Source organism: the organism of the source record quoted next, unplaced genomic scaffold (genome assembly GCF_019419815.1).
Source record: "Pyrus x bretschneideri cultivar Hongxiangsu unplaced genomic scaffold, Pyrus_bretschneideri_v1 Contig5, whole genome shotgun sequence".
Lineage (NCBI taxonomy): Eukaryota > Viridiplantae > Streptophyta > Magnoliopsida > Rosales > Rosaceae > Pyrus > Pyrus x bretschneideri.
Window position 1 is genome coordinate 6,522,079 of NW_025999787.1, and position 19,302 is coordinate 6,541,380.

Below are 19,302 nucleotides of genomic sequence, written 5' to 3' on the forward strand. Positions count from 1 at the left end.
TTCTAATTTGATGGATTTAATCCACTGCAATGCATACTTCAAGGAACGGATGTCATGTTTAGCTACGACTCACCAAGCCGTCCGCAGATGCACAAAACTATTGGCCCGAAATTTAGATGATTTTCAGTCGTTGATAAAAATAAAACCTTTTATAATGTGTCGTTTACAATCATAACCAATTGTAGGTAAATAACTAGAAACAAAGGATATAGGAAGCTAGTGTGACGTTACCTCGTTAGGTGGCGTGACTATCTATGTGTTATATAGTATGAGTAGATTTTTGTTGGTGAATATGATCGTACATCGGTCATTTAATAGAATAATATACAACTAATATATAGAAGTTTAGTCCTAATATTATCAAAGCATTTTGCAATAAAATCTAACACTTAGTAAAAGATGGTTAAGTTGAGACAATATCAATGATATTAGAGTGGATCTCCATGAGCCTACAAAGTTTATAAATTTTTGTCCAAAATATAATTCGGTAGTTTACATAATTGATATGAGATGCATAATGCATGTATCATATAAAATTAATATATAAATTGATTGATTTTTCTTTGGAAAATAGAGTTTGTTGTCAAATTGTTTCTTTGGTTGCAAACTAAATGATTCGTCACTAATAAAAATAAGCACGTTTATCAACGTTTAAGTAATAAACCAATTATTAACTTTTATGTTCTGTAGTTTCCAAGATTTTGTCTACAAATTTAGTCTTCCTAGCATTGCCCTTGAAAAATATTTGATTCCGTTATACGGTCATACCATATATCTAAATAGATTATTTTTTTGGTTGAAAAGAGTATAAAGATTTGAAAATGCATCTCTCTATTAACTTCAAATCCCAAATCTAGAAGCATCCCCATGTTTCAAGTTTCAGTCGCCGTTCTTTGCTCTTGCTCAGGATAGGCGGCAGCCACTACCCCTCCTTTTCCTCCCCTCTCATCTCCTCTCCCCCTTCCCCTTCCCTCCATGCATCCACATCTTCTTCCTTCCCCCTTTCTAGTCTCTTTCCTTCATTTTCATTCTCGGTTCTTCCTGCATTTTATCTCAGTTTTCCCTGAGCTGGACCTCAATTATCCCTCGACCTTGTCTTAGATTTGGGCTTCATGCCCTTTATCCGACATTTTTCGTCTGCTTTTACTGCTTTCTGTCTTTTAGTTTTCCTTCCTCCATCTTCCCTAGCTGTGACACTTCAACTTCGTCCCACCATATGTTTGGATCAACGGGTTCCGATCAGAAATTAGATATTAGATTCACTTCCCTCCTTCATTCCCCCCCCCCCCCCAAGTCGGCATGTCGAATTCCCAACGAGGCCAAGTGTTGGGTATTTTACATAGCCCCTTAGCCTCACTCTCTACTCATAAGATACTTTGTTGTATATATTTGCAGGGATCCATGAAGGGGACTTGGATCTGATGTCTACTCTCTTGGTTCGGAGTTTGGCTTCCTCCAAGGATATGATGACGGCAACAGTGTGGTTTATGCTGCTGGAGATTAGTATTTTTTGTTGTTTGCTTTTGCAATCTTCGAGCCTAAACTTGTGTGGGCCTCCCGTTGTATCTTGGATTACAGCTCTCATTTTGCTTAAGTATTTTATTTTATCTGTAGTTGTTTACCTTGTCTTTTTTATTTTTTTGTAACCTTGTACTAGTTTTAATGTAATGAATATATCTTGCTTCATAAAATGAAGACAGAAAAACAAAAATTCAAAATTCAAAACTGGTAATAATCCTTGGTTGGAAACTTGGAATCAATCAACGAAGCGGTGGGGTTTTAGTAATGCATAGAGTTCGAGGTAGACGGTCACGACAAACACCATTTACGAGACTACAATGCCCGCTTGTCTGTTTTTCGAACCTTTTGCGAGGAAAAAAGATCCTTTGTGTTCTTTTTTAAGTGAAAATTTCATGTGTTTCTTGCTTTTGCCAGTTAAGAATATCGATATATGTGTAAATATCAATATGGATATATATGACAGTATCAATGTATATCAATCTTGATATCGGTTTTTTTGACGAAAATTATGAAAATTTGCAATGAATTGATAGCTTAACTCATTCAGATTAATCACAATTGGAGAAATTTTTTCAAAAAAAATGCAAAAGTTCAAAATCTGCAATGAGTTCTGGTAAATTTTAGTGAATCTGTAATTATCGTTGATATTCATACCAATTCTTGATTTTTTGGATGTTTCGACGAAAATATCAACAATTTTATAAATATTTTAGACATTGACTTTGCAACCCTTTATATGCATAGTAGTTGAGGCCCAAAAATGTCAACACGGAAACCCCCAACAATGGCATATAAACATAAAGTGAATTTTAACAAGGTTTTAGAGAATAATTTCTTTAACACAAAAGTTTATACATGTATGCTAAGATAAAGAAATAAGGATGACACCGGTTTGGTTTGGAGATAAAAATGTTACATCCATCTCCATACCACAAAAATTAACCATATTCATAATCACAAATTAATCATCGGGATTATCTATAACAATACCTACAGGGTAATGGATTCTCCAACAGTTAACGGCTATATTATCTTCGCCAATACCAAAAATATATATTCGTTCAATAGATGCATTTTAATATAATATATATTAATTTTGTCATTATAATATAATAAATACATTGATGATGTTGGCTGATCTTTGATCTCTCTCATAAGCACGATTGAATTCTCATTGGTTTTGATTCAAAACATTTGAACTTTCCCACAAAATGCAACTTTAGTAAATCTCAAGGTAATGAGTTCGCTGTTAATTTTTGTCCATTGATCCTTTTCAATTCATTCAATCTGACAGCCAGAAATTGAGAAAGGTTTGTGTGAGATAAAATAGGGGTATGGATAGCACCATCCTATATAAACTATACTATATATAATATTTATTATTTAGGTTGGTGAGAGGTAAAAATGAGAGTATGGATAGCACCACCCAATATAAATTATACTATATATATGATATTTATTATTCAGGTCGAATTCGGAGACACGAATTGGGGACCACTATAACCACAACCGAATAATGTTTTCGATTTTTCCCATAACCGAAATATAAGTGAGTTTTCATCTCCAAATTCATTCCATTCGGACGGTTATCCATGGATATCGGGTTTAACGCTTTGAATTACCATCCCTATAAAGAAGCCTCCTTTACTTACTTTCAGTAACCACAAGAAAGCTGCTCATGATCATGTTTGGATTTCTTCGTACTTCTATTAGAGAGATGATACAAATAATGGTATAAGTAAATGATAAGTGTAACACTACTCTTCTTAAATTGGGCCATCAACTTATGAGACACTAATTATTTGTAAATGTTAATATCGCCTTTAGGCACCTTATTGTACGGAAGGAAGAGCTAAACCACACATTTGACATTAATAATTTGATAATGAACTCGTTTGTAAGAGTTGTACCGAAGACTTTCTACTTACAAGTACACAAGAACAGTAGTGTCCTTAAGTTTGTTTTTTTTTCTCTGTCAATTTTCTATACTCTTCCATTGTAACCCACTCCAACCTACCCACCGTCCTAAGACCCACTCCAATCCTACGCTAAAACCTATAATTCCCCCTTTGCCCTCGCCCCTCCCCCACACCCCAAAAAAAATCCACTCCAACCCATGACCTAAAATTAACGTAAAACCTAAAACTGATGTGCGGGTCAAATACCGGCCCAAGTTTAGGCTACAAATTGGAGTGGACCCCAGTTTCTGTGATTGAAACCTGGGCTGTGAAGCCAAAACGCCCAAACAGACGTGCTCCACGTGCAGACGCGCAAGTCATTTAGCCGAGGTAGACCCCACCCACTTGGGTGTGTCCCCCGGCTTGTCAGAATCTGTCTGTAGTCAACGGCTACTTTTCTCCATCGCACGGCTGTGGTAATTGGACCGTTGGTTAATCCAACGGTCCACATTCAAATGTTTTTCTTAGTTTTATAGTTATATATTTATTGAATCCAACGACTTAAATCAAATATAATTAAATCTAACGGTAAAATTGGACCGTTGGTGGATATCCTTATTAAGTTTATGTAGTTTATGAGTTTTCGATTGTATTAAGTTTATATGGTTTATATTGTCATTTGTATTAAATTTATGTGGTTTATTAAATGTTGTTTGTATTAAGTTTATGTGGTTTACCATGATTTTCATGTATTGAATTAGTGATTTTTCAAAATTTATCGGAATTTAAATATTTTTTGGTTAAAATATTCATAAAATTAATTTAGGATAGTCTACATAATTTTTTTTATAGTTAATTTAAAAGAAAAAAAGCCTAAATTCATTTTTTAATAATTTCAGGCTAAAATTTTAGGTCATAATGGTTGGAGCAGAAAAACTAGTTTCTGAGCTAAATATTTTTAGATTTAGGGTCAGGGTTGGAGATGGTCTAAGGCCTAATACGCCATACCTATAGAGAAGTTAAGTATTTCACTTGCAAGTGCATGTACTAGCAAATGCACGGTTTTATGTAAAAAAACATCAATGCATTTAGTAGTGAAACTATTCAATATAAACCATATTCGATTCAATTAGGTTCCAAAGTTAGACTACTACATCTTGAACAAGAAGCTAGTTTTGTCATCTCGCTACTCTTTCAAAGTTAGTGATAATAGCATCTTCAACAACCTACCTAGCTAAATAAGGCATTTTGGCTACTTTAACAAAAAATACAGAAAACTCAAATTCTAACATGCTAGTTAAATGACTAGCTATCGTAACTTTGTGAATAGTAACAAACTAAACTAAGCTTGGAGGAGAGAGAAAGTTAATTTTTTTGCTAAACACTAAAACTACAAAATATTGGGCTTCATGAGAAGAAAAAGAGTTTGGGTTGTTAAGTTTAGTAAAAAAATAGGAGTTTTAACGAAAAGCCTACGGTATTGTTCATTTTAACGAAAAACCACATTTTTACACTAAAAAGTCAATCCGGATACTATTTACTTTATCCTTTATTTTGTCCTTATCATTAAAACTCAAAGTTTTCAAGCTCTTTTCATTAGTTTTTCTAAAAAAATAATATAAAAATATTTTAACTTAAAAGCTAAATAGCTAGTATTGTTGGAAGTGGTGGCTAGCCAAATTAATATTTGGATCATTTGGGTAGCTACAATAACAAAAATTTAGCTAGTATTGTCGGAGATGAATGCGTCACGTTCCACCTCTTGGCAACCAATTTTTACAAGGGCAGTGCTATCCACACACCCATATTTGCTTCTCACACACTCATTTTAACAATATTAACAAGGACGTGTTTGAGGTAAAAATAGATATATGAATAATACTATCCTTTTTACAAAACCTTCCAACTTTGCAGACACTATAAAAACCTTAAGCAGCTCTTTTCACAGTTAAATCCATATGGGAGGAGTTGGGTGAGCCCAAGATCAATAGTTAGGTTCTGGGAATCCAGACACATTTAACAAGCCACCCTATCTTCATTTGGAAATAAATTATTAGGAGTTATGTGGCTTCCAGCAGAAGCACCATCATGAAAAGTGCTTTTTCTCTCAGGTGCTTCTGCTCTTGCAAAGATTTTCTAGGTAGAGTGTAGAGGTCTTAATGAAAATGAGTAAAATTGACTCCAGTAGAAAGCACATTCTCTACTGAAGCTCCCGGATCAGAGCAGACAAGAAAACGAAAACGCATGCTTATTTCCATTTGTAGGCATAGCCATGTGCGGTGAACATCATCATCACAACAAGCACCGACTAAAGATTAAAACGAGATTGCAAATGGTTTACAAATGTCAAGTTTTTTTGAAACCACCAAACTTATTAAGTAACGAAACGTAATTGCGTCTATTACAGGAGACTATGTCTCCTCTTATTCAATTTCAGGTGTTTGTAAAAAATCTTGTGCAACGAGTCGCGCTTTATATCTTGCAATCTCGTTTTCTCATTGCGCTTTCTTGTAAGTACCCATTTGTAACCCACGTGATTCACTCCAGGCGGGGTTTAGACTACGGAAGCTCCTAGTTCGGTTCGTTATTAGTTTTTGGTTTTCATTTCTTTAAGTCAAATGAGAAATACGTGGGAGGAAGGAGAGATGAAGAAGGGCAGAGGAAGGATTTCAAGGTTCTTACTATTTCATGTACATTCTTTCCGTATCCCTCATACCACTTTTCTCCATCCCTTATTTCTCCGTCTCTGACTAAAAAAAAAAAAAAATTCAAAATTGAAAACTAAAAAACGAAATGGTTATCAAACATCGTCTTCAACCGCATACAGAGAAGCCCGACAAAAAGAAAATGTAAAGTTTGTCTTGGAAAAGAGAGAAGAACAATGATTCAGGACTTCCCAGTTGGAGTTGCCGACAGCATGGTTTTCGAGTACTCAATAGATCTATCATGGATGCAATCATAAGTACAAAGAAGTCAACAAATAATGAGGAGCAAGCAACCTAGATTTCTACATGTTGTGTATTCACTGTGTCTAAAATGGCATAGGATTCCCATCCAACTTTCTAACAAAACATTCCCACAAGTTTTTGGATATGATTAGGGCAATGCCTACGTGGCATATAAAATTACTTCTTCCTGCTTATAAGAAGCCCTGCCACACCAGACATCCTAGAACATTCCTATTCACTGTTAGCATGCTCAACATGAGAAGACAAACTCCCACTCATCTTCTCTTGGTTTGGCTCCTGCTTGCAGCTTCTCAATACCACCACCACACTACTTATGTTCAAGCTATTGAATCAGGTAAGACACTTCGGCTACGTTTGGTGCTTATGATTGGATTGGACTAGATAATGCACTAGATTCAAGGTATGTTGTTACCATTATGTAGACAATGTATGGAAGTTGGCCTCGGTTTCTCCAACAACGAAACTTGAATTTAGTGAGTTATCCAATATAAACCAATCCTAGGCACGAAAGGTGGCCTATCTTCTTCTTTCTTTCTAAATAATGTGAGAAAATGTAACAAACATTTGAACATGATTCATCAGTATAAAGAAAATGCAATACAACTGAATAGATTGTACCTTGTTTCCTTCAAGATTTAATACATTTAGCTTTCTTTGTTGCTGGCCACAGTTCAGTTCAAGCTCAACACTGCACAGCCCGCCTCAGGTTCAGGGTCATTGGGGTCAAGAACCAGATATGGTCTGCCTACTAAGGTGTGTATATAATATAATAGAATTTATCAATTAGCTTTCATTTGCTCAATGCCAAACAACTTTACCTTGACTCCTTGCATCTTTGTTCAACGTTAAAAAACAGGTCAGTGGAAGGAACATCCATAAAACTCCATCAGGACCAAACCCAGTAGGGAATCATCGCCCACCATCAAAGCAATGAACATTTGACGCAATCGTAGTTAACTTAGCAAGTAGAACTAATTAGATTATTGTATTTGTTAGAGGCCTGAAGGAGATCAGTGGTTTTCAACTTTTCATGTAGGTCAAAAAAACTCTCATCTGAGGCATGTGCTTGTGCAAAATTGGATTTAGAACATTTGAATTCTAGAAGCTTTTGTGGCATTTGTGCATGAGCAAAAATGTTAGTGTAGGAGTTCCATAATATAAATCTACAGTAGAACTGTTAACGTAAATGTTAATCCTGGCACTACTAAAAGGCAAGAAAAATGTTCACACATATCAGTTACCCGATCAATCCTCTTAATGTTCAAAGGACAGACATTCAAAATATAACTTGTCATCCTAATGGCTCGGGTAAGTTGCAGAAGAATGAAAAGGAAAATATGAAAACAGGCCTAAAGCTTCTAAATTGGAAAAACCAGCTGCATTGATATACAAACTTACAACTTTGCTTCGTTTTCCAAAAATGAAAAGTACAATAATGCAAAACCTTAATAGCATGTTAAATCTTCATGCGTACTGTTTTCCATTTTTCTAAGGCATTTATCTACTTGGTAGTCCATGCAACAAATCTGACAATAAAGTACATTTTTAGCACCCTGTGGAATGAAGAGACTAAGTAGATGAGAAGTAATTAGCAGATTTTCATTATACCTAAAAAATAATGAGCCAGCATAAAGCTGGTGATATATTAACTACAATACACTTGGCTGAGATATACGGGACTCACCGTGAATTACAAACTTAATCAGTATATGGTCATTTTATACGGCACGCTTCCTTTTAGATCGCTTGCTTCTCCTTGGTCGAGGATCATTTGGAAGCTCTTTTCCAACACTAGAAGCATACACCTCTTCTAGAACCTCCTCCCCCTGATATAACCTCTAAATCAGTTCCAAATGCAAAACTTAAACAAGATTTAAATACAACTAGACAACCTAATGTTCACTAACTGTCACATTCATGTTTGGTACTTGTTCATAATGTATAACGTTCAATACAATAACAAAGAATGAACCATTCTAACAGTAGATTTAATTAATGGATATGATTATCATTTCATTTCTAAGTATAACAAATTAGAGCAAGTGCCATTTGCGTTTCATGAAATACCCCTTTTACATTTATCCGTTAGATTGTCTTTCTTCTATTAGTAAGGTGGAGGACAAATAACTTCCCGTTTCTAGATAGGTTACGTGGGGAATCAAATTAAGTGAGCTGCCTTGCATCTAGTACCAAAGAAGAAATGCACTGTAGACACGCACATGATCATGCATGTCAGGTGCAGGAATAAAAGACCTCCGCACTTCATGACTATTTGATATAATTCAATGGCTACTTTGTACAAGTTCTTGCAACATTAACTCAATTGACACACAAGTAGTGGAACCCACAAACTATTACAAAAAGACAAAGTAGATAAGTTATGGCTTATGATTACTCTGGTTTACCACACTGTATAAGTGACTAACTTCTAGACTCCAAAACACTTGTTTAAAGTCATGAGTTTCATTCAAAGAAAGCATGGATGATTATTAGGTACTATAGCCGGGACTGTTCAAATACAACAAACAAGGAATGTTTTGACCATCCAATAAAAACTTCCGCTTTGAAAAATGGATTAGCAAGGTGAGTCCAAACACACAACTACTATCTTCTTCAATAATCATTAAAACTATACATAAAAGAACTGTCATCTTTTCATATTGTTCAGACATAATGCTTAGGTTTCTTCTTTAGAAGACTACTTAACAGGTTAAATCTAATCCTAACACTAAATTTTTGAATTTTACCTTGTCATTGCTTTCTTTATTTGGACCATCTTCAGAATCAGAAGTCTGAACCTCTTCATTTGTAGCCTTGCTCAATTGTTTCTTTTTCTCTTCTTCTCTTAACTTCCTAAATCTGTTGATCACCATTTTTCATTTGGTCAGGAACAGAACTTTATGTAAGATTTTATACAATTCTCCAAGAGTATAACACCAACCTACTGCCAGCCTCTACTGACTGAGAATCTGATCGCTTTGCACGTCCTGCTGTAATGATTCCACTTGCATTCTCATTCACAGCAGGCTTTGCACCTCCTAATCTGCGCAGCCATACTTGTTGTGCTGTGCTGAGGATATTGTTTGTGAACCTGAAAAACACATGATACAACTGATAAAGAATGAGCGTAAACAAGGTCACTTTGAATCATTTTTCAGAATCACACCAGATACAGCTTGCAAAGGAAAGAAAACATATTTTATTTATTCCTAGATAGATTGCATTACATGAAAATGGTGGCAAACACCAAGAGAACAATAATTAAAAATTAAAAATTAAAATGAAGTGGAATGATAAGTTTTTACAGTATGAAATGAAAGCGCTACTTTCTGTACCAACAAAATTTGACAGTGACTCTAGAAAAATCATTAATAGTAAGCTGTCCCTTTTAAACAAAACTGAAAAAACCATGGACCTTAAATAAAATAAAATAAAGAAATACCTTAAGACATCTAAGGCCAAATCAGAATAATCTTAAATCCCTTTGTAAGAAAGAATAAGAGTTCTAAGACATTAAAAGGAAAATAAGAAACAGTCTAAAAGCCCTTGTCAGAATAATCTTAAAGCCCTTGTCACGTTCCTTAACATGTGCCTTTACGGAAGTTCCAGGCAAAATCGAGGCAGTAATTTGTGTATTAGCATACAACATACATGAAAGATGATATACATAGTAAATTTTCGTTAATGAAAAACTAACCAGTAAATTGACAATCCTGAAGGAACAGACAAGGAGAAGTAACCAATCATGAGGGGAAGAAACTTGAATACAAGAAGTGTGTTTTTTTGAGCTGGATCATCAGTCTGCCAAAGGAAGAGTTAAGGTTACAAACACTAAAATAAAAATATGTTAGTCTAGTTAACCACACACCTGAATGGCCCATAATTCAATCCCTGCAGCCATAATTTATTTATTTATTTATTTATTTTTGTAGCAAAAGGAAACAGGAATCAAAACAAAAATGAAGAAACCAATGTAAATGCAGACACACAAGTCTTTACCTGTGGAGGCTTCATGATCTCCATTGAAACATACTGAGAAGCAACAAGGAGGACAGGCAAAACAAGGTATGCTGCAGTGTCAGACCAGCCCAATGGTGGATGTCCATCCTGCGTCATAAATTATACTTTGTAATAACCAGTTGAATTCAAATGAAAGTAACTTGGCCGCAGTAGTAATATGATACAGCTACTCGCTTTGATCAGGTACTATGCCTAAATTGCTGTAGTAAAGTGCTTCAAGGTTCATTGATAACTCGTTCACCTTTCTAACATATTTATCATCCATATTAAAGATCCACAACTAAGAATGCAAGTAAAATAGTAGAACACAAACTGAATGAAAGACCGATCAAATTATTAAAAAATCTAAGTTAGAGTTGTTAAAATTCCCTTTCATATGTACAATTAAAACTTCAACATATTTATCCATACACTTTACCAATTGTTAGACAGGCAATGCTAGCTAACAATTAGTAGACTGCTTCCAGAACTAAGGTTGACTAAGCTTAGCAGTATAACAATCGTTAGCTTCATAATTCATGAAATCACAAAATATCTTACCACAAATGGAAACAGCCACGAAATGCCAGAACCACTTTGTCGAGCAGCAATTGTTGTTGGGCCACCCAAAGAGGGGATCCAAAAGAAACCTTCTGTCAACAATCCCTTTGAGTAAACAAAAATTTGCAAATATCAGCACTACTGTTTTTATTAAGGAAAATAGTCATCTCACAACTGAAAATTTAGTGGCAACCTACTAATTACCTCATTTGCCACATTTGAAAGAGCTTGATATAGACCTATCCAAACCGGTATTGTGGCCAAAGTTGGTAAACACCCTACATTCAAAATTGAATTAGAGCCTTGTAATTTGGCTCAAGGTGACACACCAGAATACTGATCAAGAAATCAAATTAAATTCAACACACCAGCTCAACATGGCATTGCAAAACTATCAAAATCTTAGTTTTAAAAGTTAAACATAAACAAAAATTGGTTCCATTAGTAAAACTTAAATATCTCACGATGAACCAATACAGCGAACAATTGTGTTTAAAGTTCATGTAAGAATATGCAAATTAAGTCCGATTAGAACTCATATTGAAGGTGTTTCATATTCAAGTAACGCAATAAATGATCGATCCAGCACGCATGCACACATACATGAACATAATATAATAGTGATTAATTAAACTTCTTACCTGCCAATGGATTAATCCCTGCCTGCCGATACAGCCGTGATGTCTCAAGTTGTATTCTTTCCTAAATAGCGAAAAACCATAGTTACGAATTAGTTACCACAAGAATACAGAGGCAGAAAAACACTTAACCACATTTCGGCAATTACTCTGACTCAACAGTTAAAAGGAAACCCATTTCAACAAAGGTAAAGCCTCACCGTATTGCCCTCATATCTTTTTTGAATGGCTTTAAGTTTTGGTTGAAGGTTTTGCATCGCTAACGTCGATTCCACCTGCATATTACAAATATTACACCAAAAAATTCAAATTAAAACAAAACAAATGAGTTTTTTGAAAAGGAAAAAAAAATAAAACGAATTATCAACTAACAAACACCAAACCTGTTGCTTTGTGAGAGGCAGTGTGGCAAGTTTAACGATCACCGTAAGCAGTATAATTGCAAAACCGTATGAATACGGAACGTGCACGGCATCGAGTCCGCCTTTCAAAATCTATTAAAATTCAATTTCAGCGGTAAAATATCAGCCACTAATATCCGAAATTTCATTCTTTTTCTCAGAAAATTAAATAAATTTATGAAACTCAAACTACCTTGAGTACGAACTCCATGGCGTCGGAGATGAAGCCGAACCACCCGCCATTCTTCTGAGCCGCAGCATCGGCGGAGCTCGGGTCGACGGCGACGGCGGCGTCGGCAATCGTGTAAAGAAGCCCCTCGGCGCGGCTCAAAAGCGAGGCGAAGTCGACGGGGGAGTGGTCGAAGGGATTAATCGGAGGAACGGAGTCGTGGAGGCTGAACCTGATTCTGGTGGTGGCGAGTCCGTTGCTGCGGTAGGGGAGAGTGTAGGACCCACGGCGGGAGACGGACGGCAGAGATGTGCCGACGAACGGTGTGGATGAGATGAGAGTCTTCGCCATGAAAGGAATTTGAGAGTGGGTCCCAGGCTCTGTCAGTGGTTCATGGTAGAGTACAGGAAGTGGAAGAGGAGAGATGAGGATGAGATATTCTTTTCTTTCTTCTTTTTCCGAGTCGTTGATTTTGGCGCGGCGATTTATGAGTGGTTATTGTGGGAACCAATGGGAAGCGACCACGTCAGGGTGGGAAGGATCGTTTCGTCATTTGACATATTGAATTGCGTGATCACCCCTCGTGTTACATGGACAAAGACGAAAAACAAGAAGAATTTAAATATCTTAATTTCATTTTAATTAATTGTGATGAAACCGTACATATGTCAGATTGTGCATTTAAATAAATAATTGAAAATAATATCGATGTTGTTGAAGACAGATATTAAGTTCATCTTTTTGATAATTTGACAAACTCTTGATACTAACGATCGTCAACAACTTTTCAAAATGTTTAAAAAATTATAGCAAATTATTTGTAATTGACATACTTCTCGATAACATTATTCATATTTTCATTATGCTAAATAGTAGTGGTAATATCAGCACAAAAAGTTTGCCGCCTATAAATTAATGCCCATTTCTCTTTTACAACAATAATTGGTTCAACCAATCATCGTATATAAGATTATAATTCTGCATCATGTTGCTCCATCAAGAAAATCATCTTCATCCTTGTGGTCGTATATGCAACTACTAAACTTTGGCAAAATCATCAAGTTCTCAAAAACACTTCTAAGTTGCTTGGCTGCGTTTTAGTATATCTGCCAGATGCATAAACGATGACATATTTGTAGCCGTTTCTCAAACAATGTTTTGGCCATTTTTGCATCTTGATTTGTTAGAGTAGTTTTTTTTTTTCATTCTAGGCATTGCCTTGACAAAAGTATCAAAAACAAATTGAGTGTGGCAGCCATCTCAACACACAATAATGCAGCACCAAATACAACCGTTTGTTTACGAAATATCGCAAAAAGGATCAAAACATACCACATCACCAAAATAATTATAATTCACTATCGTCTTTGAATTGACCCAGAAGATATTAGTAATCAAATCATTTTCATCCACTTGTATAGCATAGAAGAAATTAGGATCATTCAACTGCAATTTTTTGTAAATATTCTAACACTCTGTCCGTATCATCTAACTTCCTCTCTCTTGTTCGTTTGGAATGTAAATAGTTCTTATAATCATCATGAATGAATCCAAGATATTAACGACCACCAGCTTATCAGCACGAACTGTCAATGTTTAGCGGAGGCAACATAACAAATTTTGATGTCTTGTGGAGGCAATGGAACAAATATTGGAAACAAGGGACAGCTTTAAGATTTTCTCTAGACAGTAACATTAACTTCCAATTAGTTGCTTTTCATTGTTAAGGCAGATGCACAGACAATGAGTAGAAAAATGTTATAGGTGAGAGGTTGGGGATTGCAACAAATGTTAAGAATCTCAAAACAGACAGCTGAAGTCTAAAGCCTGAGTGAAGGGGTTTCCAACAAAACTGCATCTATGAAGATTAAGCAGCTTCGTTAATTTATTGTCTCCAGAGTCCTATTATATTATAACAACAGATAAACCAGCTACGATGCTCTACATTTGACCTTTCCCAAGAAACCGTATAAAATACGTTATGTAAAGGTTAAGGAAGGAGATACACACAATTAAAAGGTGTCCACGAGCAAGGAGTTGTATACAAATGAAAGATAGTCCAAAGCAATCCAGGCGCCACATCAATACATATCATCTTGCTCTCTAGTTTTCTTTTTCATTTTTTTTTTTCTGTTTTCCTTTGGGATAAGAGTTATGGCATGTAAGCTTCTATTGAGATAATGAGACAAGTAAATTAGTGGACTAACCATTCTTTATTTCAACATGGAGAGAAGCTCCGTAATGAGATATTGTGCAGGATTACCTTCCGGAACATTTTCCATGAACCAAGTGACATGGGCAACTACCTCTTGATTGCTGAAATATTGATATAGCCTATCCGATGACAGTACTAAAAATCGGTCACTTGAGGAAAGTCGATGATGAACAACGAAAGGAATGCAGCTTAAGTAAGGAGCAGTTCCCACATAATCAACTTGGAACATCTCCAGCAGAGCATCATTACATGTTGGCTGCAAACAAAATAGGTTCATTGATAAAGCTACAATCAGTCATACACCTAAGAAGCTATATCAATATACTAAATTATATATGTGACTTTCATACACTAATTACCACTAGTTTTAAGGTTAGAAAGAGCAATAACTCAAGCAATTCTCAGTGGCTTAAAAAATGCATGGAAGGAATTATCACCCAAAGTCCATAATCAAGAGCAATCTTCATAGTCCTAAGATACTAATGTAAACCTAATTATGGTAAAAAGCAACCACATAGACAAAATGCACAAAAGAGTGATAGTTTCAAAATCCGAGCAAAATACAATATAAGTATCTGAACATTCCTTCCAAGTTCTGAATGTTTTTTGGAGACTAGCAGAATTTGTTGCACACAGTTACATATAGCTTTGATTGTCGATGAGGACCACACATTTTCTTTGACTCTTTCCTGAATGTGTAGCTCCAATATTTTTTCTGACGAGTTTGGCAAGAGAATATTTAATATTGCTCCAACACACACACACACACACACACAGAGGAAGGGCTTCCTAAGCGGATGCCTAAAGTAAATTTTGCAGATGTTACAATGCCATGTCATGGTTAATTTCTGTAGGTGGGAGATTCGGACGCAGGTGCAAATGCATGTGCAAATATACAAAGCATTGTTTACGATTATGTTCGATAACCATGAAATAATGAACATCAATATAACAATTAACCGATACAAATTAAAATCTTCATAACAAATAAAAAAACAGCAACTAGATCAAACGACAAAAAAATGAGACACACACCTCGTCCACACTTGTACTGTGATCGGATGAAAGCTGAACCGCCCTCATCTTTAATCTGCATAAAGAAATCTCTCTGTTTTTTTTTTATCTTGTTTACTTGACCATTTTGATTATGCACTGGACATTCTTCTGATATTCTGTCCAACTCCATACGTGCTAATGACTCTCTGAATTTATTCCTATGCCACACATCATCCTTTCTTAAATTTGGGTTAGGATGGCGATCGTTTGGTCTTTCTTGTGCCAAAACTACACGGCTATCACCAAGGTTAAAACACAAGATCCCATCAAAGCAAGTTTTGCATTTTTGTCAAGAGCCTTTTCCACCATTTCCATGTAATCCTCTTCAGTCTGATCAAGAGCTCGAGCCATTGCTCTTAAAACTAATGCATGATCCACAATTCTTGATTTGCACTTCATAATAGGTCCCACATACTCGCCCATTTTCTCATCGATGCAAGCCTTTTCTCTAAGCCAATCATAGTTCCAAGGCAATAGTTTTTTATGCAATGATTTATGCTTTCTGTACAGTTTTCTAATCTTTGAGCTCATTGAAATCTTTCGTATACCCTGCCTCTGTCCTGAAACGGAAACCACATCAATACCATCTTGATAACTGGATTCAATACAAGCGCATCCACCTCTCCCTCCTGGAGTAATAGGGTCTTCACCCCAAAGGCCACAAACATCTCCCTTGGGATTCACATAGCTATACTTGGGATTTTTATCTGGTGTATCAAAAGTATTTGTATTCCTATCGAGCTCTGAAGGTGACAGAGAATCTTGTCCATCTTAATTTTCCATCTAGAGTAGCTCATAAAGTTACAAGTTTTTTCTTCCTTGACCAGTTACAATTGCAGCTGGAACATAAATAGAAGCAGTATCCGAGATACTGGTTTGTTTGCAATGAGGTAAGTCCTATTCAATACCGATCCTAACTCCATTGTTTTCCTCGACTATTTCAAACCTAGATGATTGACCCTTGGCAATTCCTGGATTACATGGATATATTACACTACTAAAAATTTCTTGATTTGAAGAAAGATTTGAAAGGTCCTTCTTGCTGGTCACTAGACCAACCTTGGCATTTCCGGTTCTAAGAGTTCCTGCTTTGGTGGATCACTGGAGATATATCTTCATAATACCAAAGCAAACCCTCGAGTTCTTTGTCAATTGCTCTATAGAGCTTGCTCATCAGAAAATCTGGTGCATCTGGGCCGCTAAACCCATCATATATCCCAATGAATAACCACCCTTGCTCTTCGGAGAGCACAACATGAACCCTATCTTCACCAACCTTGCCATGAGCCCATTGCAAGTTATGAGTATTTCTATATTCCCCTTCATGACGGCGCCCCCCTTCATGATGGTTTTGTGAAGCCTCTGGCCAATATTTTGGCTTTTTAGGATTCCGGGAAAGTTGAGTCACTGGGTGCAAGAAGAACCATTGCATCCAACCATACCCCACAGAATGTCTTGAGAAGGTCCAAGGGAATGCGTTTTTCATTGGCACACTAACACTCCTCATAAGACGCTGGAAGCCTGGTCTTCCACTACCGCGTGCAAGCGGAGCAGAAAAGTTAGATTTGTCAGTATAATCATTTGGACCAGACATGACACCCTCCTCCAGTGGCTCAGACATGAAACCGTCACCCCTTTCCAGAGGACTGGAAGCAAAACATCTCTCCAGAAGCCTAGACATAAAGCCATTCAAAGGTCCAGAGCCATGACGTGCAGGCTGCAAAGGAATTGCAGAGAACGAGGAGGTGTTCTGGAACTAGGTCGCGGGTTCTTGAACATCAGTAGTTATGAGTGCAATCTGGTTGTCGATGCGAGTGGTAAAGAAATGAGCACTGACAAAAGCCCCCGACATAGTCTTGAATGTGGTTTCTGGGAATAACTTGGTGGGCTTATGTAAACCTGAGGGATGATCATCTATGGTAGTATCATGTTTGAATGAGCCACTTAATGTTTCAGAATCAAAAGTGCTGGAATCAAGGGTAAACCTTTCAGAGTTTGTAGGGGTAATGGCAGGAGATTCAAAAATTAACGGTCTAACATAACAGAAAGAATGGCTTAACCCTTCGTTGAGCGGCTCCAGAAACTCTAAATCCACGCCATTGCCGCCGCCCTTGCCATAAAAGGGTACAAAATAACCCACAACGTGATATGTGCCGTTACTCATTACTCAGAAGAACAGAGACCTCTGTGACCGAACAAAGACTTTAACTTTGCAGCAGCATCAGCATCATATATACATATACATATACATATACATATAATCTTTTCTCAAACTCAAAAGTATTATGGTTACCGTCAATGCGTAAGCATCAACCCCATTAAACCTTCAACCTCAAGCTCCAAGTCAAAACCAAATTCCCAAGCTCCACCACCACCTTATGGATCTTGTATCACTTTCACTTCACAGTATCTCATCAATCAATCAAAGCTGGAAACATAAAGATGCAATCTTGTATCCAGAGAGAGTGACTGAAAGGAAATGTGAGAGAGAGAGAGAGAGAGATTCCATGATCTGACCTAGTGGGGAAGAGAATAGTGTGTCAAAGCATCAATAAAGCAGTGGATCGAGTGGGGACGCAGACAAATCTAGCAGCGTCGAGTAGGGGTGGGCAAACGGGTAGAGGAACCAGGGGTTGGGGCGGGTAATGTAGGTTCAGGGCGGGTACGGGCTAGTTCCAAATATTGTAGAGAGTAAACAGGCTGGGGTAGGTAATGTAGGTTCGGGGCAGGTACGGGCCAGTTCCAAATATTGTAGAGAGTAAACAGGCTGGGGCGAGGCGGGGTGCTGTTAAATATGGAGCGTGCCGGGTCCTAATCCTTAGAAAAATGGGGCCCCAACCGACCCGTTTCTAATAATAATGAACGGTCGAGATTAAATGATACCATATCATCTAATCTCAACCGTTAATTCTTACTCTAGTTGACGTCCTGTGTGTCCAGGTTTCACTTCCAGATTCAGTCACTCACTCCAATCTCCATCGTCTTCTCGAACTTCATCTCTCTCATCTCCTACCTAAGCGCTAACGCCTGCTTGTAAACCTGCCAGGTAGCCGATCTGGGTTGCCAGAGCTTTGGCGAGGTTGAAGATGTTATGCTGGACGGCTTCCGCGCATGCCATGAGGCCGTGGACGAGTCAGACTCCGTTTTCCTGCGAGGCGACAATGAGGGCTAGGCGGGTTGATGATGACTTGGTGGTGGTGGGGAGAGAGATTGGTTGTTGTGGTTGTGGAATGGAGGAGGCGGCGGGGCGGTTGAAGAGGAGTTTGGAGGGAAAAGACCCGGATGAGGATTTGAGACGCTTTGGCTCCCGCGACAGAGAATCGAGGCGGGTTTGGATGAACACAATGTTTTCGATGATAAATTTGAAGTTGTAGTAGCTGGAAGAAGAGTGTAGAAGGCAAAGAGGTTGGTAGTGATGATAGAGAAGACCCATAAAGTATGGTGTTTAATCAGAGTTTCTGCTTCTGTTTTTCCATTGTCTTCCTCTTCCTTTTTCCGGGTCGTCCTACTTCTTATTCCTCTCCAACTGTCATTTCAGGTACTGCCAAATTTAACATCTAAAATTATATATATGTATTTATATGTTGTATATTGATGGGGTTTGATTCAAATAAGCTTAGATTCAGCAAAGCTCTGAACTTTTTGATTTCTGTATGTGTGGCTACAGATGGTGTCTTTGAATCTCAGGCTTCTATCAGCTAGCACTTGTTGCAAGCCAAGAAAGATTATTTCCTTCACACCCTTTTCTAGAGGGTTTTAATTTAATTTGGTGAAGGAATAGAGCTGAGTCTAACCCTAGACAATTTCTAGATCTTCTCTGCAGAATCTGGAAAGCTCCAGCGATATCAAAGATCTGGAGGATGAGTGACAGAGCA

General features: G+C 37.1%; 3 protein-coding genes across 7 annotated transcripts; 1 reads left to right on the forward strand and 2 right to left on the reverse strand.

The window, feature by feature from the left end:
* Nucleotides 1-6,319: 6,319 nt before the first annotated feature.
* Nucleotides 6,320-12,522, reverse strand: LOC103948982 (inner membrane protein PPF-1, chloroplastic). 5 transcript variants are annotated; one of them, XR_007252675.1, is made up of 13 exons: nt 12,181-12,522; nt 11,970-12,080; nt 11,787-11,861; nt 11,590-11,650; nt 11,153-11,226; nt 10,949-11,053; nt 10,388-10,495; nt 10,086-10,189; nt 9,330-9,479; nt 9,136-9,247; nt 8,073-8,214; nt 7,007-7,076; nt 6,320-6,360 (listed from the first exon to the last, which is right to left on the reverse strand). XR_007252675.1 is itself a non-coding variant. In XM_009360082.3 (12 exons), exons 1-11 carry the CDS (start codon nt 12,505-12,507, stop codon nt 8,107-8,109), a joined length of 1,335 nt encoding a protein of 444 aa, XP_009358357.2. In that variant the 5' UTR covers nt 12,508-12,522; the 3' UTR covers nt 6,320-7,076; nt 8,073-8,106. The 5 variants fall into 5 exon arrangements, 4 of the variants coding, with proteins under 4 accessions (XP_009358357.2, XP_009358356.2, XP_009358355.2 ...); XM_009360082.3 differs by having other exon boundaries at nt 6,320-7,076; XM_009360081.3 differs by lacking the exons at nt 6,320-6,360; nt 7,007-7,076 and adding an exon at nt 7,745-7,914.
* Nucleotides 6,512-7,602, forward strand: LOC125470424. Its single transcript, XM_048569415.1, has 3 exons — nt 6,512-6,722; nt 7,059-7,141; nt 7,245-7,602. The coding sequence occupies exons 1-3, from the start codon at nt 6,512-6,514 to the stop codon at nt 7,320-7,322; spliced, it is 372 nt and encodes a 123-aa protein (XP_048425372.1). The 3' UTR covers nt 7,323-7,602.
* A 1,432-nt stretch (nt 12,523-13,954) lies between the features above and the next one.
* LOC103949020 (protein phosphatase 2C 32) lies at nt 13,955-17,591 on the reverse strand. The gene is given in 5 exon segments (XM_048568976.1): nt 13,955-14,732; nt 15,401-15,490; nt 15,492-15,679; nt 15,682-16,492; nt 16,494-17,591. Coding segments are annotated over 5 exon segments (2,550 nt in total). The 3' UTR covers nt 13,955-14,369.
* Nucleotides 17,592-19,302: the final 1,711 nt, after the last annotated feature.